Source organism: Macrobrachium rosenbergii, chromosome 25 (assembly GCF_040412425.1).
Source record: "Macrobrachium rosenbergii isolate ZJJX-2024 chromosome 25, ASM4041242v1, whole genome shotgun sequence".
In the NCBI taxonomy this organism is placed as follows: domain Eukaryota; kingdom Metazoa; phylum Arthropoda; class Malacostraca; order Decapoda; family Palaemonidae; genus Macrobrachium; species Macrobrachium rosenbergii.
The window spans coordinates 17,066,189-17,078,005 of record NC_089765.1 but is presented as its reverse complement, the minus strand read 5'-3'; the positions used below and the strand labels follow the sequence as shown (position 1 = coordinate 17,078,005).

Below are 11,817 nucleotides of genomic sequence, written 5' to 3'. Positions count from 1 at the left end.
AGTAACAATTCTAAAACTTTTAGAAAACTCAAAGATTTAAAAGAAACTGGCATCTTAGTTCTAAAATTGTGATTGATATGTTGAAGCACTTCTATTAAAAGTACAAATAGGCTTTTATTATTATTATTATTATTATTATTATTATTATTATTATTATTATTATTATTATTATTATTATTATTATTATTATTATTCAGAAGATAAACTCCAATTCATATAGAACAAGCCCAAAGAGGCCACTAACTTGAAATTCAATCTTTCAAAGAATATGGTGTTCATTAAATAGAAGTAACAGAAGGGAATACGAAATACAGAAAAAAATAGATCAGTTGTTAGAAAAGCAAAAACAATAAATTACCAAATTCACATATAAATAGATAAAAATGTAAGTAAATGACTAAATACAATGAGAGGTGCTTTACAAATAACAAAGATCTGCTTTGCTATTATAAGAAAATTTGAGATTCGGAAAAAATTAGCTGTATATTAAGATTACATACTTGTCAATCCTATACACACAGACAAAAAATCAGGGAAAAAAATTTTTTATTATTTTATCCATAGATTCGACAACGCAGGCTTAAAAGTCACACAGCCAGCTGGGTCTTGTTCCTCAGCAGAGAAGAAGAAGAAGTACAGACCATCTTCGGCCTCGAGGGACTGATACACGAGGGAACGATAGTCACTCTCATGACTAAAATCAGCCCAGGATCCTATAGGCTTTACACTGCCCGTGTGGATGTGCGAGGAATCACCCGGTGGGTATGGTTGAAGATGAGTCCATGTTGTAACTATATATATATATATATATATATATATATATATATATATATATATATATATATATATATATATATATATATATATATATATATAAATATATATAATGTCATTATAGTGTATATGCGAGTACAGAAACTATGCAGAAAAGATATCGTTCATGATATATGGAAAAATATCGGTATACAGTGTCATTATAGTGAGTATGCAAGAACAGAAAATCAACACAATAAATATTGTTCATAATATATGGAAAATAATTCGGATAAAATGTCATTATAGTGTGTATGCAAGTAGAAAAAATATACAAAATAGATTTTGTCTCTGATATATGGAAAAGTATTCAGATACAATGCCATTATAGTGTGCATGCAAGCATAAAAAAAAAACAATAACTTTCACCATCCCTTGCAGCTTTTACAGCAGAGGAACCTGGACCACGAAACTCCAGAAGAAAAGAAACGACCTCCACAGCATCCTAACGTCCATCGACGAGCGTCTGTACACAGACATGCTCGGCAGGGAACTGGTAGTCGGTGCAAATGACGTCTGGCCCTTCTTCGGGTTCAAGAAGGTCAAGCCAGACGGCACTGAGATTCCCGAAGAGGGCATCGAAGTCTCGATGGTTCGAGCTCTGGGATCAACTCTCAATTTCACGTATGTTTGTGACTGTTTTTGTGTTTTGGTCTGACATTCTTGGCTATTCTCAAAGGCGCGGATCTTTCGAAAACATAAACTTTCTCTTAAACGTTTATAGAATACATAGAATATATAGTTTTAGGCCAGAAGCCAAGCGCAGTGACATATGAGGTCATTCATTGCTGAAAAGGAAATTGACAGTAAGGAGGTTTGAAATGTGTAACGGGAGATCAAACTCGCAGTTGCGCTATGAAACAACTGTTAGGAGAGGGTGGAAAGTCAGACAAAAAAAAAAAGAATATGAACGGAGGTACAGCAAGAAGAATAAAAGAGGTTGCAGCTAGGGGTCGAAGGGACGCTGCAGAGACCCTTACGTAATACCTACAGTGCATCACGTGAGGTGCACTGAACGTTTATCTAGGAGGGCTACTCGATATGGTCTCCTAAACGGCAGGAGACTATACGGGCCAGTTATCTGAAGCGATACGATCAGATACATCGCTAGAATATATCTCAATAATGATTTTTAAAAGGAGGTAGAATCGTGAATATTTATTTGCCATATATTTAGTAACTTCTGTACGTGAACTTTATGACCGATGTCGTCGTTTTAAAAAAATTAAAAATCTCTCTCTTTAACAACAAGTAAATCAGTAAATTATATAGAGTATATAGCAGGTAATCAATCGAAAGGATTTACCAAAATTGAAAATGAGAATAGCGATGGTTTTAGTGCGTTACGGCCCATAAAGTAAATCTGATTTATGAAATAACAATATTTGTAGCTGTTTCGGAGTGGTTCTCAACCTTTTTATTACCACGCCCCCTCTAAGAGTTGGTCCTTCCCTCCACGCCGCGCCCCCCCCCCCTTGCATCTATGAGTAAAATTCCCTCCCAGATTTAAAGGAAAATAAAAAAAGGGGTGTTTTTATTCGTTTGGGAATGAATTAGTGAGATACTTGGCTCTGCTTCTTAACGACTCTTGTTAAGAGAATAAAGAATATAATTAGAGAATTTTTAATTTTTCCATAGGGCATGCGGCCCCCCCCTTGGAAATTATTGACGCCACACGAGGGGGGCGCGACCCCCAGGTTGAGAGCCACTGGCTTAGTGACACGTGGTCGTTTCGTACATATATTCACGAATAATTAGTTAAAAGGAAAGGGGACTGCTCGATACTCTGATTCATATAGTAACACCTTTCTGCTTGAAGATATTTGATAAACGCCTCTGGAATGACCAAGTTGCCAAGCAAAAAAAAAAATAAATAAATAAATAAACAATGGACTAATTCATACTGAGTTAATTTCCAATCTAAGTTTTTATCACAAATATAGTCATCACTGGCCTCACGGTATACCACTTCTCTAGCCAGTTTAGATTTAAGCTTCTAACACAAGACACCTAGACCACAGATTGTATATCACAAGTATAATCATCCTTTTTAATGAGGTACGTCACACCGTTAAACAATTTATATTTAAGCTTTCCCTCCGAAATACGCTACTACATACTGCTGACGACAATTCTGCGTATCACGCAGAGAAGAAGAATAATCATCTGACGCTAGTAAACAATCCTCTTTGTCTTTATTTTTTTTTCATCATCCTTCAGGTACCGAGCTGTAATGCCGGCTGTTTTCTCATCCTCCAGGTACCGAGTTGTAATGCCGGCTGTTTTCTCATCCTCCAGGTACCGAGCTGTAATGCCAGCTGTTTTCTCATCCTCCAGGTACCGAGTTGTAATGCTGGCTGTTTTCTCATCCTCCAGGTACCGAGCTGTAATGCTGGCTGTTTTCTCATCCTCCAGGTACCGAGTTCTAATGCTGGCTGTTTTCTCATCCTCCAGGTACCGAGCTGTAATGTCGGCTGTTTTCTCATCCTCCAGGTACCGAGCTGTAATGCCGGCTGTTTTCTCATCCTCCAGGTACCGAGTTGCAATGCCGGCTGTTTTCTCATCCTCCAGGTACCGAGCTGTAATGCCGGCTGTTTTCTCATCCTCCAGGTACCGAGCTGTAATGCCGGCTGTTTTCTCATCCTCCAGGTACCGACTTCTAATGCCGGCTGTTTTCTCATCCTCCAAGTACCGAGTTGTAATGCCAGCTGTTTTCTCATCCTCCAGGTACCGAGCTGTAATGCCGGCTGTTTTCTCATCCTCCAGGTACCGAGCTGTAATGCCGGCTGTTTTCTCATCCTCCAGGTACCGACTTCTAATGCCGGCTGTTTTCTCATCCTCCAAGTACCGAGTTGTAATGCCAGCTGTTTTCTCATCCTCCAGGTACCGAGCTGTAATGCCGGCTGTTTTCTCATCCTCCAGGTACCGAGCTGTAATGCTGGCTGTTTTCTCATCCTCCAGGTACCGGGTTGTAATGCTGGCTGTTTTCTCATCCTCCAGGTACCGAGTTGTAATGCTGGCTGTTTTCTCATCCTCCAGGTACCGAGTTGTAATGCTGGCTGTTTTCTCATCCTCCAGGTACCGAGTTGTAATGCTGGCTGTTTTCTCATCCTCCAGGTACCGAGTTGTAATTCTGGCTGTTTTCTCATCCTCCAGGTACCGAGCTGTAATGTCGGCTGTTTTCTCATCCTCAGGTACCGAGCTGTAATGCCGGCTGTTTTCTCATCCTCCAGGTACCGAGCTGTAATGCCGGCTGTTTTCTCATCCTCCAGGTACCGAGCTGTAATGCCGGCTGTTTTCTCATCCTCCAGGTACCGAGTTGTAATGCCGGCTGTTTTCTCATCCTCCAGGTACCGAGTTGTAATGCCGGCTGTTTTCTCATCCTCCAGGTACCGAGTTGTAATGCCGGCTGTTTTCTCATCCTCCAGGTACCGAGCTGTAATGCCGGCTGACAAGCAGTGGGGTTATCCACAGCCTGACGGCACTGTGACAGGCTTCATAGGCCTAGTGGCTCGGCGAGAGGCCCACTTCGCCATCAGTATCCTTGGGATAACGTGTATGTTTTTCTTTCAATAGGCCTATTCATTAGCTAAATTGCAGTTTGTATGGTGCTTTGCAAAAAAACACACAACATACATATAGAAATGCAAGCTGTGGGATGCTGCCACATTGGTGACAAGGGGTTCAAGCGAAATTCTACTGGAGCAGTCATGTTCCTGCAGTTGTGTTCATGTGAAGAGGCCCGTCTGGTATATAGAGGGTTTTGTCTCTCCCAAAGAGTTCACAATCCGTCATTCGGGCACCCAGGTTGTACTGCTTGTTACCAACGCAGTAACAACCTACAGCATACAGATTTTATGTGTACAGCTGTATGAATTATTTGATTAAAAATATGTCATTTTGTGGTTATCTGTACTGAACACTTTTTTCAAATATACACAAGAATTCATGGCTCTGTAACATACGTAAATACAAATGTGATTGCTTGTGTAAAGTGCACAATATTCATACATAATATAAAGATTTCTTATAACATAAATCTATATAGATTTTCCCTCTAATTTACGAATATTTTCAGTCCAACGGAGAACCGTGGTAGACTTCACTATCCCACACTACAAAGAGCCACTGGGAATATTCTCGAGGGCACCGCGACAGAAGAACAGAGCCCTGGCTGTCCTTGCTCCGTTTACGTTTAAGGTGATAGTCTTCAGTTCAGTTGCACACACGAAAACACACAGATACACACACACACACATATATATATATATATATATATATATATATATATATATATATATATATATATATATATATATATATATATATATATATATATATATATAAATCTATCACTAATTGACATACATGAATTTTTAATATATTGTCAAATGCTTAGTCACAAATATCCCCTACTATCGAATTCACTTTAAAATGGGAATGACTGACACCCAAAGAATTATATATCAGTAAGTGCATTAACCTCTGCCAGGATTCGAACCTATGCCTTCAGGATTTAACTCACAGGTCACAGTCACTTATCCCCAAAGAATATATTTATATATACACCTACATATGTTTTTGTATACACATCTCTATTTGATATATATATATATATATATATATATATATATATATATATATATATATATATATATATATATATATATATATATATATATATATATATATACATACATGCACACACACAAAAACAGCTATTCCCTTTTTACAAACAGGCATGGATGGGCATTATTGCATCTGTCTTAGGCATAGGACCTATTGTCTACCTACTGACGAGAGTCACAAATCTCTACCAAGAAGAGGACTCTGATAAGAGTTTCCAAGACTTCTCCTTCAACATGTTCAAGAACATCGTGATCCAGGAAAACCAACTGTGTCCTGGTCTGTGGTCGAGGAAGTTCGTCTTTTACTTCTGGTATTTATTTTGTCTCGTAGTTTCTGGTGAGTAGTAGATTGCATATTTTTAAAACTTAGGATTTTTAAAATATATATGTGTATATACATATATATAGATATATATACATACATAGATTTATGTATATATATGTGTATATATACATATATATACACACACACACACACACACACATATATATATATATATATATATATATATATATATATATATATATATATATATATATATATATATATATATATATATAAATATATAAACAGACAGAAAGCTCGTTATGGATGAACTTGTCTTGCTACTTTTATTGTTATTATAACTCCGAAAGAAATATCGATTCTGAGCATTATATTCTTCCTATTCTCCCTCATTCCTTACCCCTCCTACCTGAATTTCTTGACAATTCTCCCCAATTATCTTGGCCTTGTTCTATTTCTCAAGGTCGCAGGTCAATTTGAAGGTCATTATTTAAGCGAAACGACAGAATGTCATATCCTTCATTCCTTATCCCTCATATCCTCAGTTTAGCAACTTTTCCCATTATTTTGACACTGACCTATTTTTAAGGGTCACAGGTCAATTCCAAGGTTTTTATTCAGGTAAAATGACAGAACATCATATAATTTCTCGGAGTTTATTTATGCCATACTCTTGAAGCCTCAGCTCTATTACCATGAAATGGCACTATGTCATATATATATTTTGAGTTTATATTATTCTTTTACACCCCCAGCTCTATATTCTGGGATGCTCACGGCCGTTCTGGCTATCCCAGCATACGAGGAGCCAATCGATTCCCTGGAGGACCTCCCGAGGGCTTCCAAGGAAGGATTTGATGTGGGGGTCGTCAAGGAAAGCTCTAACGATTATTTATTCCGTGTAAGGACTTCGATCCGGAGCCATTCCGCGAAGACATACTGGCTAAATCAAGATGATATGTCATGGAGATTGAGAATCATATATTGGAAATATTTGAACAATGAATTTCCACGAATTTGTGTTTTATTAACGACGTAATTAAACCTTGATATGTCGTGGAAATTCAGATTCAGATTTGTTCTTCATGTTTGCCTTATAAACAAAGTAATTAATACCTTAAATTCTGCAGCAATTCCTGTTTGGTTTATAAACGACGTAATTAAAAACTGATTTTTCAGGAGGCTAAAGACGGAATCTACAAGCAAACGTGGGACCTGTTCAATCACCAGGATATGTCCAAGAGTTTCGTGGCCAACCCTCAGATGGGAATTGACAGGGTGAGTTTAAGTCATGCTAGGTCAAGGACATGAACACAAATGTCATTCTTTATTCAATGGCGGTGGCATTTGGGTACAGAGGACCTAAGGAATGGTTTGACCAAGTGCCTTGTTTAGAGTTAAGGGTTATTAGAGCCCATAATATGAAATAGATCAAGTACTCTTTGTAAATTCTTTATCTAACGACGGTGGCATTTGGGTATAGAATACCTGAGGAATGATTTGAACAAGTGTCTTGTTTAGAGTTAAGGGTTATTAGAGCTTATGATAAATGAGTTTATGAGCCGCCTATACCACACGATAACTAGTGGTAACTAGAACTAGGAACAAGGTGAGAAATTACTTAATAGTGATAGCTTTCGTTTTCACTTGAAATTCTGAAGCTTAACAAAATATTACTAATAAATAATAGTGAGACGGGAAAAGTTGAATAAGGATAAATGTACATGTATATCAGTACGTATGTATGTTTGTATGTGTGTGTGCGTATACTTGATAATGTGGACTGTTTGTCCAAGAAAGCTTGTAACTTTTTCTGAATAAATACTCCGTCAGATACCATCCAGTTTGAATGAAATCCTTTTAGTAATTCTACTAATGCACAGAACAATTGTGTATGTGATAAAAGTTAATATATATATATATATATATATATATATATATATATATATATATATATATATATATATATATATATATATATATATATACACATATATATACACCAGTTTTCATTTCCCAAAATAAAAGTACCTACATGAATAAACAGATAAATGGAATTAAACGATACAGTTAAATCATAAAATCTGAATTCCGAAGGTTTCAGAGAATGAAAAGGTAAATAAATACATAGAAATATACAAATAAGTAAATTAATTAAATAATTAATAAAAAAAAATCAATAACTAAATAAACCACAACGCCCCCATCATCCCGAAGGTCTTAGAGAGAAAATACGTCTACATCGGACCCAAGACGCTGACGGAGATCTTAGCCCTGCGGATGGGGAGGCGAAAGTTCCACTTCGCCCGCCAGAGTTTCTACGAGCAGGGCGTCGGGATAGCGGTTCCCTTCGGGGCCCCGTACAACAAGATCTTCAGTGGGTTGTGAGTTAATATCGTCTCTATGGTTGTGTTTTTTTTTGGCTGTGTTTGTGTGTGACTCTGTTATCAATACTTGCTTTGGATACTACAGCATTGTTCATGCTTAGAACAAATGCTGTGATTGACATTTATCCAGGAAATTCTAAATATGCAATGTCACAGATCTGCTTGACCAGATCTGCTTATAAAAACATCTAAATTGACTGTTATCAGTGGACCGCTTCATCGTTCAAAAGGGGGTAACGTGATCATAGGAATAAACAGTTACAAAAATACATTCATCTTACGCCATTCTCAATATCTATCATAAGCCATGAATATAAGTTTCATCATTCCAGAGTTTTTAACTGAAATGATCTTTTTATCCAGAGTTCTAAGTTTTTGACTGACAAAATTTTTTTTATCCAGAGTCCTAAGATTTTAATTTACATTTTTTTTATCCAGAGTCCTAAGTTTTTAACTGACATAATTTTTTTATCCAGAGTCCCGTTTTTAACCGAACAAAATTTTTCTTCTCCAGAGTCCTAAGATATTAACTGACATAATTTTTTTAATCCAGAGTCCTAAGTTTTTAACTGACATAATCTTTTTTTATCCAGAGTCCTAATTTTTTAAATGACATTTTTTTTTATCCAGTTCTAGGTTTTTAGCTGACATATTTTTATATCCACGGTCTTAAGTTTTTAAGTGACATCAATTTTTTTTATCCAGAGTCCTAAGTTTTTAACTGACAATTTTTTTTTTATCCAGGGTGCTAAGTTTTTAACTGACATAATCTTTTTTTTATCCAGAGTCCTAAGTTTTTAAATGACATATTTTTATCCAGAGTCCTAAGTTTTTAGCTGACATATTTTTTTTCCATGGTCCTAAGTTTTTAACTGACATAATTTTTTTTATCCAGAGTCCTATGTTTTTAACTGACAATTTTTTTATCCAGAGTCCTAAGTTTCTGACAAAAAATTTTTCTCCAGAGTCCTAAATTTTTAAATGACATTTTTTTTATCCACAGTCCTAAGTTTTTAGCTGACATATTTTTTTATCCATGGTCCTAAATTTTTAACCTACATATTTTTTTAATCCAGAGTCCTATGTTTTTAACTGACATAATTTTTTTATCCAGAGTCCTCAGGATGAACGAGGGAGGCTTGGTTTCAAAATGGAAGGAAGATGAAATTAGGACGATAGCTCAAAAAGGTGCTGGTGAGGACAGTAACACTATCACAGCCATCACTCTTATCCATTTGCAAGTAAGAAGGGTCTAAGTTTCGCCAATGGAACAAAATCTAAAATTTAGGCCAAAGGCCAAGCGCTGGGACCTGTGAGATCATACATTGCAGAAAGGGATATTGAGAGTAAAAAGGTTTCAGATGTGTAACAGGAGGAAAACATCGCAGTTGCATTATGACACAATTGTTAGGAGAGGGTGGAAAGTAAGATGGATGAAAGAGAATATGAAAGGAGGTAGAGTATGAGGAATGAAAGGGGTTGCAGCTAAGGGCCGAAGGGACGCTGCAAGGAACCTTAAGTACTGCCTACAGTGCACCACTTAAGGTTCATCACTGCAGCAGTATGCATTACTTAAGTTTGAGTTATGAGAATTCAAAAGGGCATTAACTATTTTAGCATTATGTGGTACAAAAATTACTCAGAAAGAATATATGTGTGTATGCTTGTATTTCCTGAATAATTATGAAAATATAATTATCAAATAACAACCGGTATTAAATGTATTCTAATTTATCACTAATTTTCTCTGTGGTATTGCTTTTAATAAGATAAGCATATGGTTGAGACAGTATAATCTCATTCCAGTCCATAAGGTACTCCCTATTTATTACTTTGATAAATTTATAGTTTTTTATATATAATAATTTTAGGGTCCAAAAAGAGGCTTAATTTATCATGATTTATTTGCTACCTTGATTAGATTTATAGTTCTTTTTGTGTATAATAATTTTTTTAGGCTCCTAAAAGGGACTTAATTTATCAGAGTTTGAAAATGATGAGTTTTTTTCCCTCAATTTTCATCTGAAATTGTATCTTTTCACTAATAAATGAGCCCATACAAATTAATATGCAAAAATTCTTAATCAAATGAAATAACATTCGTTTCTTGGATTCCACTTTATGGAAGAATTCGCCAAAGTATTTACACAGATGTGAGCAAATTTTACCTAATATAAAACTGTTTTTTTTTTTTTATTTCAGGCAGCCTTCATCTTGATTCTTCTTGGCTACATAATTGCAAGCCTGATGCTTCTGGTGGAGCAAGTCTACGTTCGAGTTTTCTAATGATAAAAAATCAGAGGAGAATTATTATTATTATTATTATTATTATTATTATTTATTATTATTATTATTATTATTATTATTATTATTATTATCAAACTGGCAACATCAGTCTATTTCATTTCATATTCAATCTTCTGAATTCTACGTGCAGTTCTTTTTTTCTTCATTGCTAATGCTAGACAAAAGCTAGCTTTCGCACTGAGATAAAAATAGGACTGAGAAGATTAAATATAAAATCAATTTAACTTATGCTGTCATTATATTTAACAGAACACATTGCATAGAGGGTCTACATTATTATTATTATTATTATTATTATTATTATTATTATTATTATTATTATTATTATAAGTCAAGCTGCAATCCTAGTTGTAAAGAAGAAAGCTACATGCCTAAGGCCCCCTGAAAGGAAGACAGTCCAGAGAAATGTATCACCACTTCTAGTTTCTAAAATGACATTAATTTACAAGATACCTCACCATAGTAGTGAAAGCTGAATGATCAGATTTATCAGACCTGTTATTAATGTCATTTACACTTATTTTCAAAACTGTAGTAAAATGGGTTTTGAAATAAAAGTTGTTAATTTACGGATTGTTTCAGGGACAGATAAATATGGTATAAAAGAGTAACAATCTGACTAACAATCAGATGATCAGACTAATGTGTGATAATTTTGTTCTAGTTTCTGTTGTCTACAAGTCTTGATATTTTTAAACTCTACATTTCTTTTTAAATTACTGAAAATTAATCATAGAAAATAATGTTCATGTATAATCTGTGAGATTTTATCACCAATAAAAGCATAGGGTAAAAAAAGTTGTTTTAACATTGTTATGTGACAGTGTGATTATTATGGTTATTAAATTCATAAGGATAATCTGTCTTTCTGTCTGTAACCTTACGAAAGTTGTGGAGTCGTGGAGTGTATTTATTATATACAAACACAAGCATACACACACACACACATATATATATATATATATATATATATATGTATGTATATATATATATATACATACATATATATATATATATATATATATATATATATATATATATATATATAATACATAACTTAAATTCTTTAGAAAATACAGAATGATAACCATTGCCACACTAAGAGACCATCAGTTATTAACACTTTAATCCCTACATCAAAGAAGTCACTTCGAGGAGTAATGTATAAACACCGCCCATATGCATTATCAAGCAATCAAGCAAATATTAATCAGTGAATATTTAAAGAAGATGCCTGTCCCGATCAATACAATACATCAGTCTCCTGAAGACTCGTGCATGGCTGATGTTGTCCCTTGTGGAACAGGGCTTTGCGGGATATGCACGAGCTATGCGCATGCGCTTTAGAGAGAGAGAGAGAGAGAGCTCGAGTTGGGGGGAGAGAGAGAGAGAGCGA

General features: G+C 35.3%; 1 protein-coding gene across 1 annotated transcript; it reads right to left on the bottom strand.

Annotated features, from left to right (window-relative positions):
- Positions 1-2,985: 2,985 nt before the first annotated feature.
- On the bottom strand, positions 2,986-4,525 carry LOC136852184 (chondroitin proteoglycan 1-like). The gene is made up of 3 exons (XM_067126629.1): positions 4,450-4,525; positions 4,051-4,261; positions 2,986-4,015 (listed from the first exon to the last, which is right to left on the bottom strand). The coding sequence occupies exons 1-3, from the start codon at positions 4,523-4,525 to the stop codon at positions 2,986-2,988; spliced, it is 1,317 nt and encodes a 438-aa protein (XP_066982730.1).
- Positions 4,526-11,817: the final 7,292 nt, after the last annotated feature.